We start from the raw sequence: 14,567 nt of genomic DNA, 5'->3' as shown, positions 1-14,567 counted from the left end.
TATAGCACCTCTCTAGAGCAACCGTTACAGTGCTTTACATCCAAGATTAAAGAGAACAATAAAAAAATATATATATTTAAAAAGCAAATTTATACAAGTAGGTTTTAGCAACTTTTTTAAAGTGTCCACAGTCCACAGATCTGAGATTCAAGGGAACTTGGGAGCAGCTACCTCAAAGGCACAGTCACCTTTTGTCTTTAATCTGAGGAACAACTAGCAAGATCTGTTTGGAGGATCTCAAATTCCTGCTGGAATTATAAGGTTGCAACAACTCATTTATATAAACAGGAGCTTGACCATATAATGCTCTAAACACCAACACAATAATTTTAAATTGAATTCTAAATTTGACTGGGAGACAATGTAAATTAAATGTGATTAAAATTGGTGTTGCGTGAGATCTCTTTGATGACTTGGTTAAAAGCTTAGCAGCAGCATTTTGAACCACTTGTAATTGTTTCAGGGATGAATTACTAAGACATGTAAAAAGAGAATTACAATAATAAATCAAATAAAAGCATGTATTTTTCAATATTTAACGTGTGGATCAAGACTCAAGGCTTGTCCCATATGAACACCGAAGGGAAGGTTTAACAGAATGTAATAAGGGGCCAAGACTTTCCATCACCTTAGGGAGAACACTAGCAGGAGCCAAGTTGTTCCATTTCTTTTTTTCTTCAGAATTTAACTGCAGGTAATTGTTTGCAATCCAGATTTGATAGAGTTTATACAATTTAAAAGAAGAGATCATTTTTTAATTTCATGGGGCTTAAAAGAAATCTGGATAGCAGGTAGCATATACAGTACCTTGTACTTATCAATTCCCCTAGAGGCAGCAAATACAAAGCAAAAAGCAATGGGGCCAAAACAGAACCCTGGGGAACCCCACAGGAGAGTACTGTTGATGAGGCATAATTTTGAACTCTAACTGAAAAAGACCTTTGTGATAAGAAAGAAGAAAACCATTTCAAGGCTGTTCCAGAGATACAACATACTGTCCAGTGATCAACAGTATCAAAAGCAGCGGTAAGATCTAATAGAACCAGAACAGAACATTCCCCTGCATCACCTTGCATTAACAAATCATTAAAAACTCTAAGAACAACAACAAGCACAGAGCCACACAGACACGGGGCCAGACACTGGGCCAAAATCAACAGGATCTCGATTCCTTTGGAACGATCCAACATGATATTTACATTGGAGGAACACAAAGTAATGCACTTTGTGAACATGATCACAGAGATGAGTAAAGGTTTCAGATTTAGGTTGATTCAGAGCATGTCGCTTTTTCTGAGACAAAGGTTGTGCGGTTGCATACAATGGACGATGTGATTGATGGATCATTTTGGCTGTCTGACTTGGCCACACACCCGAGAGAAACAAACCACTATGGAGCTGGCCTGAATAAATGATGTGTGAATGTCTAACTTAGTCGATATACGTACAGCACAGACCTCCATGCAGTACCAGAATGGGGAGTAACCGGCGGGTGGAATGGGAGGGCGTACGAATACATTTAAGTGGCAAGGAGGTGTGGGTCACAGGCCAGATTCAAAGACCTATAAAAGGATTGATATCTGAGCAATTCTCTGTTTCCTTTCGATTCAGGAGGGCAGACTGCTTCCTCGTGTTGTCGAGATCTGTCATGGTATTAACATGCCTTCAGGGGCTCCTTCAGATTAACTCCCTGTGAAAACCAAGGATGTCTCTGAACATTTATGTGGGTTTAAAGAAATATTTTACACAAAAATGAGAATTCCATCGTTATTTAACCTTCCTGTAATCCAAATACACATGACTCCTATCCGAAATGACACAAAAAAGACCCATTAAAGTGGTCCAAGTCTTTCAAAGAGCTCTGTAAAAATAACAGACAGAAATATGTCAGTACTCACATACTTTCGAGTCAAACCTTTTCATTGAATTGGTTGATACAGTTCACAAAACTAACCAGAATAATTTATTTACAAATCATTTGTTAAAGGGATAGTTCAGGAATAGTCTATAACACTTTAGTTCATCTTTGAAACTTTAAAATTGAGCCTTTTATTTACATCTAAACAATGACTGACATTCCATCATAGAGCACGTCACATATGGTAAACACAGAAACTCAAATGTGCGCATAATGTGCCGAGAACCATTGAGGTTTATTCTAGTTTATGACAGCTTCTGTATTTATCATACGTGATGCTCTGTATGTATGCATGTTTATATGTGAATAAAAGCTTAAATTAAACCTGTTCATCATATAAAGCAATAGTATCTCTTCACAAGACTTGGATTAAACCACTCAGTTCATATGGCTTAATTTTACGATGACTTTATGACTTTTTTGAAAAGATTTGGTTATCTGGACGTTTAAAGGAGGGACAGAAACATCTTAGGTTTCATTAAAAATATCTTCATTTGTGTTTCGAAGATTAAGTCTTATGGGTTTGGATCAACATGAAGCAAGTAAATGGCAACAACATTTTTATTTTTGTGTGAACTAAAAACCATACAATAACTTCAAGTTATTGTATGGTTTCAGAATACAGATCATAAGTCGTACGAACTACTTTTACAATATTTCACGGTGCTTTTGTGCCATTTTTGAAGTTTAAGAACTTAAGTCCTGCATTAATTATAATGGCATTGAAAAAAGGCACCAGTAATTTGCTTGCTCCGATGGGTTTGGAACAACATGAGTGTGAATAAATGACAGAATTTTCATATTAAATTAAGACATTGTAAGACTGATGCAACCAGGAACACTGTAATCTTTAATCCGAGTTTTAGCTTTGGCACTTTATTGGTCAACAGGGTCATTTTGGAGGTTTGGCAGTCTTCCATGGCCTTCTTCTGTTCCCAGACAGGCAGCAAATTGACAAATGAAAAGACTGATAAACAAACATACAGACGGCTTGATAGGACATCTGAACACGCTAAGATCCGCTACAGTGCCCTCGGCTTTGCTGGCCAGACGGTTGTGCCAACCATCTTGGCAGCGCACACTGTATACCACCCACACCGGCAGAACCCTAACCCACAGAGATTAAATCAAAAATGTGGATTCATCATATGCACTGCATGCCACATCAATGTGGCGTAAACTGACAAATTTGAAAAAAAAAAAAAATCCAGAAATAACAGAGGAGATTTTGGACATGTTCAGTTTTATTATGCCATCATCTATAGAATTTACGGCAGATGTTGAGCCAAGTTGAGTTTGAAAGGACCTTATTGAGCATATGGTAACATTATATCCCGATGACATACTCTGCAGATAAATACAAACCACTTCTAAAATGTAGGCCAAGAAAAGCATCTCTGTCAGTGTGTGGAGGACTAGAGTGAAGCAGCTGTTGTTGAGTCATCTCTCTCCATTTTTAAATAAAGTTTGTTGTTGGCGCCCTCTGCTGGGTAAGATCTATCTATTTATCTATCTATCTATCTATCTATCTATCTATCTATCTATCTATCTATCTATCTATCTATCTATCTATCTATCTAAAATTAGATTGCAACAAATCACTTGTTCGCTTTTGTCCTTATATATTCTATTACAGAAATAGAAATGTACAGCTTCAGGTGCGACATGAATTGAAAATAATAATAACTGAAAAACAATCCAACTATGAACCTATAAAATGGTCCTTGTGAGGTTTGGAGATATTGAATTCAAATGACTATAGTTTAACTGCATCTCCTGGAGAAGTCTCACCCTATCACGTTTATGCATGTGCAGACAGAGGATGAATTATTAAGAATGTGAGAATCCTCACAGGTACTGTCCCTGCAGGAGAGAAACCTCTGCTAGATCAATATCTGCTTCACCTAGTGTCACTTGACAAGCGCTGGGAAATTGCTGCTCTGCAGAATAAAAAAGTCCTAATTTCTCTCTAGGTCAAAGCTATTACTTTTCCAAAATATCACGGGCTCAGCAGGCTCAAGCCTATCCAGGATTCTCTGTATTGCCAGTGTCGGAAAATACAATAAAGTTGCAGGTCTAGTCTCGAGTGGACCTTTCTTTCACATTTGCCGCATTTCGAATTTTGAGATGGTAACTATGGAAACTCATGAACTGTTGACTACGATCATCTGAGGAGCTAATACTTTCTTCACATTTTAGATTCAGGTTATAGACTGGAAAAGTACAGGTTCATGATATTTCTCACAAACCTATCAGACATCTTATGTAAATTATAGCAGCAACAAAGCATGTACAAAAAGACCCATGCACTACAAAAATGTATAATATGAAAGGGGGCATATGAAGGTAAAAAGTCTGATCATTACCCAGAAAATTTGAGGATTTGAAAGTGCAGACAGTTATGAAAGGTAAAGCCCTGGTTCTATTACCGCAGTACAATAATTAATGTTTTAGACAGTTATTTTTAGTGCAAACTGATGACTGCCAACACAGCAGCTCAGTCACTGAATAGCCCAGCATCCAAACCGGTTTTTCTCTAACATCATTATCCCAGCAAATTGGTGAATCAAGCCTTTAAAACAACACTGTACAAAAGATAAGTCTGTCTGTCTGTCATAGAGAAATTATAGTGGAAAACCTCAAAAAAAAAATAATAATAACCCTTCCCGTGCTTATACCAAAGACTATAGAATATCCTTTAAGGGACTTATACCAACATCTTCCTAGAGCACTGGTCCTTAGAAAGGGGTCTGCCAAATTAATAAACTAATTTCTGTGAAAATAGCAATGTGTTTAAACAAAGGTGAAACAAAGGTAAATTCAATTCATTTGAAACAAAACGCCCATATTAAATGATAAAAATAAAACAATGAACAAGTATATCCTTCATCATTAAATTATGATTAAAATGGCTGTGCAATGTAAGCATCATATGTAAAATGGTACTATATGCATGTTATTTTAACATTCAGTTGTATGCCATATGAAACAGTGGTCTTTGTCCTGAAAAAGGTAAAAGAGCCCTGATTCAGAAGTAGAAAAAACTCTGGTGAAGCACTTGACAGTATTTTGGAAAGCCATCCAGCACCTAAGTACAAAAACAAGAAATTAATATTTAATAATGTACATGTGAGAGTTTAGGGATTCTGCTCCTCTGACTTACAGTGGGTACGGAAAGTATTCAGACCCCCTTAAATTTTTCACTCTTTGTTATATTGCAGCCATTCGCTAAAATCATTTAAGTTAATTTTTTTCCTCATTAATGTACACACAGCACCCCATATTGACAGAAAAACACAGAATTGTTGACATTTTTGCCATTACATTGTGATCATATAGCAAATGTCTTTTCAAACTCCACAACATCAAAATATAAGCCAATTTCCAAAGAGAGAACTTTTTCTGCATTACGTAACAAGATTTTGTTTTTGTTTGTTTTTTTAAATCAAAAATAATTTTATTGTGTGCATGCCATCCAGCTGATGACTACTATTACTATTATTAGGAAGACGATACAATTCTTTTACTGTTAGAGATATATATATATATATATATATATATATATATATATATACTGTTAGATATCTTTCATTATTCTTACTATTTAGATATATTTCCAAACATAAAAAAACAAAATCAATCAATCAATCCTGGAACAAACAAAACATTCCTTAAAACATAAACGCTATGAAATTGAGGACACTATAGCTTTAATATTTGGCAAATATTTTTGTGTCAGTATTAACAGAAACATTAAAATATTGCATTTTATAAAAAATTAAGTAAATGTACTCAACGTGTCAAGCTACTTTAACACAATGAAAAAGAAAAGCCAACCACTTTTTTTTTTAATAATTTTTGGTTGTTAGTCTAACACAAGTGTGAGATCATGGTCAGGTCAGATTAAACATCATGAGGCACTTGATATTTCTGTTTAGTGTATTCCTCTGTGTTACAGGACAAAATAGAGAAATCTTAAATCATAATCATTTTAAATATGATTAAAACATGCGTTATGTCATTTTCAAACTCATTCTTGATTAGTACTAAGTTTGTGCACCGAACAATCATAGCAACTGCGACTCCCCAAAAAAGTTCAACAACAGTTAAAATGTTAAATGAACAGTACATAAACCTGAAAAGAAACGTGAAGAAAAATCACAGCAGTACTTGTTAGTTTAACAAAGTTTAAGCTCTAGTAATTATGACACTACTTTTGAACCTATACTTAATTGTTAAACTTAAAAAAAAAAACATACTCACTTAAACTCATCAAGATATGCAAAGTACAGTGTATTTGACATTCATGACCATTTCCCTCACTGCAGTACTATGCTTTAAGACTTGAACACATTTGCAATTACTCAGATTTGATTCTGTGTATGTGGCAAACAAAACCCAAAGAAAAAAGTGAACAAATTAATTCAATGCGAATGACATTTTCACTTGGAATTTTTGTTGCTCTAATAAATATTCATAAAAACAAATTAAAATGTGCTAATTTCAGACTCATAAACACAAATCTAAGGTAAACTATTCCATTGCTGGTATCTTTCATTTTACTAACATGTATTTTTTAATTAGAAATTAGTGAGGTGTACTTAATTGTCTTCTAATTAAAAAAAAAAAAATGTGTTAGTTAACGAGTCCCTCGTTATCCTCTGTACAAAGTTAAATAGCAAGAAAATGTACTTGGTACCCCTACACAAATGACTCTTCATAGGCCAAAATATACAGAAAAATGTACACAACATTTTTGTGATATCTGCTGTTAAGACAAACCACTACAGCTGCATCGTTTTAGGCAAATAGGATTACTTTATGAGATGATTGCGAGTTATTCGCTATGTGGGCAATGCCAGATTTCCATGTCCGTAAAATAAAAGCTCTGGATTTTGCTGCAATAGCAAATCATATTCTTGAAATACTTGGACATGCAATGCCTGTGGAGATCTGGAAATATACTGTAGTGTTGCAAGGGATCTGTAATCTTTCAAAACTACACGTAACCTTTGCAAAAAAGAAAAAAAAAATTGTCCAAATGAGCAAGAAATGTAAACGAAAACTACCCAGGTTTAGGGTTGAACTTTCTCTTGTTCAACAAGTGCAAGCTATAAACCTCCCTCTCTTCCTGGTTCCTCACTGTTGAGCGCACTGGCCTGGTTTCTCCTTCAGAGGGCTGTCCAATGTGCTCTCATTCTTCTGCTCCATTGCCACCTACAGGACAACAGAAGCAATTGCGAGTGAGTACTTGAGTAGTAGCAAATGTTTGCCACAAGGAGGCAGTCACTTACAACAAAAGAAAGTTGGGACTAAGAATTTAGTGTAAACAGAACAGCCTCATCTCAAGCATCACCTGTTTCCACATGCTCATCCCAATTCAATCTGCCCATGACTGACCTCACCGGGGTTCAGACACCTGCTGCCACTGTCCTGCCCCACAGCTATGCTGCATTTATCATATACAGCAAGCTGCTTCATCAGCAGGTTTCTCTGTCATTCCTATACTAAGGTTGCAGGCAGAGTTTTACATCTTGTTCCTGCCGCCCTGCTGTTATTTGCGCACCTCTGCTCAGTGATGAATCACTCCCTGTGGCTGCTGAACAGTAATGGGAACAGATGTTCGTAGAAAACAGCTCCAGCCACCTTAATGACATGTTTGGAATGCAGTAGGGAAAACAAGCTATGGCAGCTGACACAGCGGGTTGCTTGAGTGTGACAACTTGTCTTTCAGTGGCTTTGTCACAGTGTCCATGACATTTAGCTCAGACCCGCCCGAAGGGTTTGAAAATCACCACTAAATAAACTAATTAAATTACCTGTTTTCTAAAGTGTAATTTTTAGGGTGAGGACAAATGTATAACATATAACACAAGATAAAGGTAGCTATAATCATCGCGCTAACACATATTTAGGGGACAGTGGGGTAAGGTGTGTCAGTGGGTATGATGTGTCAACCCTTAATCTTGCAAACTGTACATAATGTTTTTTACTTGACCACATATAGTATTTAGTAAGCACCCATCATATACATTTTCTTGATTGAGCAAAGTGATATTGTTATGCAAAAAATATGCATACTATAGTTCTATGTAATAAATAAAACTATTATAGTTTAAACTATAATATTATTATTTTAATATTTAATTAATAAATAAATAAATAAATATATATATAATTTTATTTTTTTATTTTTTTTGATGGTCTTGTCACACACTTTCAGTTTTATCTCATTCCTCCTTGCCTGGAGGACAACTTAAAGTAAAAGGTGGCACAACTACTTCACCTTCCCCTCATACACAGACAGATTACCTGATAGGAGTAATGTGATTTGTAGGTGATCCATTTCTTCAAGTCAGTTCTGTCCCCCACGGACAGAGAGCGAACGGTGGCTTTGGATGCAGAAGCAGAGGGCATGTCAAACTCAACCTCCACCAGGCACTCAAACTTAGCAGGCACCTCCCAATCTGAACCCAGCTCCAAATGACAGAAGAATGTATGAGGATGTCCAAGTGCTACAAAAAAAAAAAAACATTCACAGCCATATTAATGTAATGTGTGCAATATTAAAGCAATTTATTAATTAATGCAAATTACTTGAGGACCTTTTAGATTAAGTAAACCACTGGACCTGAGCTGCATAGATATGTTTTAGGGATGCACCGACACTGAGCTCCTGTACTCGTACTCGTTAAAATGCCCCGATACCAAACAGCATGTGATAAGTGCCATATTCAGACAAAGAAACACCGACAACAGAACAACAGAGCAGAATGGAGTTATTGGAGATTAAGGATGTCTACGAAGTATATGTATGCAATGAATATAATGCTAAACATTCAGTATAAACGCCTGTAAGCATGCTGAGTGGATTGAGCGTGCGGCGGTGCAGATGCGCCAGCTTGTCGAGTGAATATACCTTTCTCACAGACATCACTGGAAAGTTTGTAGTTCGGTCGGATATGTCAAAAACAAGTAAAACTATGCACAAGTTACTTAACGGTAGTTAAGAGAGAGAGAGAGAGAGAACTCCCTCTCATTCTGCACCAGTACAAATACGTGCACGCGTTGCGTGCGTTTTGCTTGCTTGAGTGTTTCTGCATTATATGAGTGGCTTTTTAAGTGAGGACAGAAAAAATAAAGTAAACTGGGACAAATTATACCCAAAAATTCTTCATACAGTGGATTACCAGTAAAACTGATACAAATTTGGGAGCTGTCTGAATAATTTTTGGTTGATTGTAATCCATTACATACATTTTATCAAAGTTATCTAACATTATCAAGCTGAATTTGTTCTTACACAGTTTAACTCTGAGTTCTTGTCATATTTTATTACAATTTTCTAAACTATAGCGAATAAACTGTGATGTAATGTGAGAAATGCAATGCAAAATGTCTGAATAAATTTTGGTTTGACTATCTATTTGATAAATGAATAAATGAAGTTATCCAACTAACATTATACATACTCTTTTGGTTTCTGTACCCAATATTTAAAAAATTTACAAATGCAATAAAAATATTGGTATCGGTAATCGGTATCGGCAAGTACCAAAAAGAAAAGTATCGTATCGGGCTAGTACTGGAAAAAGTGGTATCGGTGCATCCCTAATATGTTTAATTTAAGATTTGCGCAGAACTGGCTTTGATTCTGCTAAAGTGAACTGAAGAAAACAACGAGAAAGATGTTTTCTTCAGATTAATGAAGCCAAACAGCATTGATTTGTGTTCATCTTGATGGCGACATGATTGCATTAAAAAAAAAAAAAAAGCTAATAACTGAATTTGATCTTTTAACATCACCGTTTTAAAGGCACTTTAAGTGTTTTCACATTAAACGTTTTAGAATGTCCCGCTGCCGCTGTTTTTAGTGATTGCTTTATTTGGATTGTAAACGGCCAAAATGCATTATGTTCACATAACGTTGTTTTATTCTTTTCAGAAGTGATATAAATATTTGTGGACTGGAAACAGAAAAGTGACAGGCTTGAGCTGTTCGTATGGATTATTTCTAGACCACTGCACTTCCTTTGGGAGCCAATACTGCATTACGAGGCATGGCTTTTACCACAGCACTGTGATTTAGGGGTTTGTGAGCATTTATCAGCAGCACAAAATGTAAAAATCTTTAATCTACTATCTATACTGATGTTATTATCGTCATGACTACAGTTGAATAACACACACTAAAATAAACGTAGCATTCTCAAATACTGGCATTATTTAAAAAACGTTCATACAGAGCAACAGTAAAATCATTATACAGTGACACTAAGAAAAAGTCAAAATTGTAGGTTAATTTACTGACTTGATCAATTTAACATCCATGTGATGAAACAGCTAGATAAAATAAAACAGCTCTTAAAAAACTATTTGCATATACTATTGCATAAGAGTAAGGGAGGAGAACAAGATCAGTTTATAGAAACCATATCATGGCTATACTACGCTAATGCTATATGTAGCTATTTTGATTTGTAGGTCACTAAACTGACAAAAACCTTTAACATTAGGGATGAGTGAACAGGAGTACTCAGAAGTGACAGCAATGACTGGTTATGAAAACACAATAATTCTTTGACTTCTAAACTACTTTTAAACTTTGGAACAACACAGGACACCTTTTTTGCATTCAAAAACTCTTAAATTAACTCCTGTTGTTACACAATTTGACATTATAGCCATCTCAAAATCAAACCTAAATTCCCACCTGAGCTCTTGTCTGGCAGGCGACTGATCCTCCACACCACAGATCTGAAGGCCTGTTCGTATTTCGCCGTGCCGAGCGTGACCCTCATGGCCGGTTCGGACCCTGATATACTGGTCGAACCAAAACTGGCTCCTTTATTAAAGCGAGCTTTCAGGGACTTCTCTCCTGTCACACTCTCCCGCTTAAAGTTCTTTGCCCAAATTTCTGGTATGGGGTAACGGATAGCAACATTTTCACATGGTATTAATGTTAAAGGATCCCGATTGCATGAAAACCCTGTTGACATCACCAGCCAGGACTGCACCTCCACTTCCGCACCCCTGACGCAAGTGACTGTTCTCAGAGTGAAGGGAAGGGTTTTTTCGGCAAACGCCGTACGGAAACGCAGCAGTTCAAAGTGACGACCAACCAGTGGGTTAAATGTAATGGCTCGGGACTCTGCAAACTCTAACTGGTCTGCACACTCATGCAGTCGACTATCCCGCAGTTGAATCCAACGTGACGTTGAGTTAGGAATTATGTCATGCCGAGAAACCACCTCTTTACCTTTGACCAGGACATCATTTAGGCCGATACTGCAAGGTGGGGATCCATTCAAGAAGGCAAGCATATACACTCGGGTCAAAACTTGCTGCTCCAAGATACGGCTGTCCCCTTTGGAGACAATCCCATAGAAGTTATCCCTCACCTCCACATGGACCTCCTCCTCAGTGTAAGTCGTTGGCCAGTTTAGACCTTCTTGATCCACTGAGAGACCCACAAGCCTCTCCTGCAGAGCATGTTGAAAGCTCAAGAAGTCTTGGTAGTTTGTTGTCCCAAGCTTCACCACTTGCTCTCTCACAGGCATATGAACCACAGTGACCTTGGGCTGGATCTTCCTTTTCTCTTTGTAAACCACATGGTCTACACTGATGGTATGAACACGGCCATTCTCATCGTAGTTTTGGAGCTTGGGTTCAGATATTTCATGCTGGGAGTTCAACTGGAACTCTTTGAAGGGCTTCTCCAGTCCTTTCTCATAGAAAAGTTGCAGCTGGCCACTGTTCGTCAACCTGACAAATATTGGTCCCCAGTGACGTGAGGACATGATGTTCTTCTTCTCAGGGATGCGCAGGAGCATGGGCCAGCCTTCCTGAGGAGTCATATGGTCTGGTTCATAGGTTGAATCATCGGAGTCAACTACCTCTACTGAATCATCTGGTAGAGTAGGACTACCGTCATGGTCAGGGTCAGAGATGCGTATATTCCTGAGCTGATCCAGACCATCCACAGGAAATCCTGATGGGATACTATCTTTTGCAACTATAGAGTTTTTCTTAGATGAAAAAAGCAATAGAGACTCCCTTTTTATACCAGCATCTTGATACTCAAAGAATGGTGAGCTGAAGGTGGACACATCTGATGCCTCCTGACACAAGCCAATGCCTTGGGATGTTTTCAGGTCTGTTTTGTCAAAATAGGCACTGAAAGGGTTTATAGGAGAAGGTTGTAGGTTTGAGAACTCATCATCCAGGAAAGGGTTTTTATTGTTGTAAGGAACACTGTTGTTCGATGGTGTGTTATTAAAGGCAAAGATGGCATTGGTGCCATCAGGGGTCAAACCCAGGATGTCTCTATCTGTCTTCTGGCCACAAAAAGAAGAGGAGATCAGATTGCTATTGGCATCCTGCAGAGGAGAATTGTTGAGGTTATCCAGTTTTATATTAGACTGTCTCCCTGGAGGTTGGAAAACCGAGTCCTCATCATCATCAAAAGTAACCCAGCTGGCAAAGCGGTTGGAGGTGACATAAGATTGGCCATTACTGTGTTGGTTGTTTGCTGTCCAGTTGAATGAATCCATGTTCATTCCTTCATCCTCTTGGCACACAGAAGAATCTAACAAAAAAAAAAAAAACAGAGCTGTTTCAACACTTCTAGATGAAATTTGAGCAGAAAGAAAGGCACATGTCGTATATGAGAGACATAATCTTATAAACAAGAAAACGGATGACCTCCTTGGTCTTTCCAGTGTCCTTTGAGCCTATTTCTGAAACTTAATGGGAGTCACAATGGTTGGATTATTTTGGTCCAAATCAAGAAATGACTGAAAGACATTTCCACTAACAGCAAAGAGGCAGATTCCAATCAACCATGATTCATAAGCATGCATTCACATACATTATCTTTTTCCACATGCTACGCATTCATTTCTATATTGATATTAATATTTTATGAGAAGTGTAAGCGATTACACGAAAAATAATTTGTCATTCTGAGAATTATGTTTTTTTTTGCATTAAGGCAAAATGGATCTAATTTCAGGAACAATGGGATAGCTGAACAATCAATTTCTTTCAAATTCTGTGATAAGGTCACAGAAAACAGCTTGAATTAATTTGTGCAATTCCCCTACTTCTTAACTGCTAACAATTTGACTATTCAGATTATAGACCTTGACTCAGTAAGTATGTTTACATGCACTTTAAGAGGTCGATGTCCCACTAACACAGCTTTTTATGTCATGTAAACACTTTTCATTTGAAACAGGAACGATCAATGATTCTGAATTAACCTGCCAAAAAAGCATAAGTAAGAGCAAAACTATCATTCATTAATGAATCCTTCTGCTCTCTTGAACCAAGCTCAAACTCTTGTCTCTTCTAGTTCTCCAATGCCAAATAAGAGAGACAGTCTTTACCTGTTGCTAGGCACCAGCATTCCCCACCTCAGACCTACTTTCTCTGCCAATGCAACAAAGCAGTAAGTGAATGGTCTGTCTCACATGCTTAAAACTGGCATGACTGCACTATGCAATAAGAGCATACAAATGTACATACGGTCTTTGACACACTAACTGGCAAGCAACAATTTTTAGAAACTGAAATCCAATAAACAAATAATAAAGCTACGCACCTAATTTATACTTGAATTGTTAAGGGTTAACTCTTTCCAGTCTCTTAAAACATCGACTTTTAAATAAAAGAGAATGTGTGTACTATGGCTTGTGGCTTTGTTAATCTTCTCATTTTAGTTCAACAGGGTTCATCACACTACAAATCAACTCTAACTGAAACGTACTAACCGTTACTAGAAAGTAATAAAAGACTACAATACAAGACATGTGCACACACAGAAGTGGCCACAGACATAAAGAGACTCAGATTTCAAGGCTCATATCTTATCAGCCCTGAAGGGAGAAGGTTAAAAGATTATCCCAGCTCAGAAAAAAACACCATCTCCCAAACATGAATACTTAAGAACAGTATCTCCAAAGCAAGTTTGTTCATGTTCTTACAAGGGATACATCAAATCAGCCAGAGTGTTAGATGCAAATTGTAACCATCAGAACAAATGTTCAAGGTTCAATTAAGTTCAAGTTAAATTCACGAAAAAACGAATCTATATTTGTACTTATCTCATTTTTTTTTTGTTCTAACAAAGATGCCGATTAATTTCAGAACACAAGTATACATTGCAAGAATAGTTATTAATCAGTATTTTTTTTTTCCAAATTAAAAAAAAAACTAGAGAAGATTTTTTTTAAAGGGGTAATATGATGCGATTTCAATTTTTCCTTTCTCTTTGGAGTATTACAAGCTCTTGGTGCATAAAGAAGATCAGTAAAGTTGCAAAGACTAAAGTCCCAAATCCAAAGAGATATTATTCATAAAAGTTAAGAATCAACCACGCCTACCTAAAACGCCTCGTTCTAACATGCCCCCACATGTCTACGTCACTATCTGGGAAGATTTGCATAACGCCGCCCAAATGTTCACGCAAAGAAAGAAGGCGTAACTTTTATTCTCGCTGTAGTATTGTTGTTGCCGCCGCCGCCATGTCGTGAAGGCGCTGTGTGTTTGTGTTCTGTGTGAAACTACTTTGTTTGGCCTTCCAAAAGAGGACAATATCCGCTTCGTCATGCCTGGAGCTGATACGTGCTGGTCGCTGTGGAAATAC

The 14,567-nt window shown here is 37.1% G+C and overlaps 1 protein-coding gene across 3 annotated transcripts in view; it reads right to left on the bottom strand.

Moving 5' to 3' along the window:
• Positions 1-5,783: 5,783 nt before the first annotated feature.
• The window catches only part of LOC107588275 (stonin-2-like), a 26,939-nt gene continuing 18,155 nt past the window's right edge, over positions 5,784-14,567 (bottom strand). For all 3 annotated transcript variants that reach the window (XM_016276310.1, XM_016276311.1, XM_016276312.1), the window contains 3 exons: positions 10,632-12,506; positions 8,231-8,433; positions 5,784-7,135 (listed from right to left, as the gene is read on the bottom strand). In XM_016276310.1, coding sequence (XP_016131796.1) covers positions 7,058-7,135; positions 8,231-8,433; positions 10,632-12,506 — 2,156 coding nt within the window. In that variant the 3' untranslated portion in view covers positions 5,784-7,057. The remainder of the gene's footprint in view (positions 7,136-8,230; positions 8,434-10,631; positions 12,507-14,567) is intronic.

The sequence above is a fragment of the Sinocyclocheilus grahami genome, unplaced genomic scaffold, assembly GCF_001515645.1.
Source record: "Sinocyclocheilus grahami isolate Dianchi unplaced genomic scaffold, SAMN03320097.WGS_v1.1 scaffold101.1, whole genome shotgun sequence".
NCBI classification, from domain to species: Eukaryota; Metazoa; Chordata; class Actinopteri; order Cypriniformes; family Cyprinidae; genus Sinocyclocheilus; species Sinocyclocheilus grahami.
Note: the sequence above shows the minus strand (reverse complement) of the source record. Positions and strands in the feature narration are given on the sequence as shown.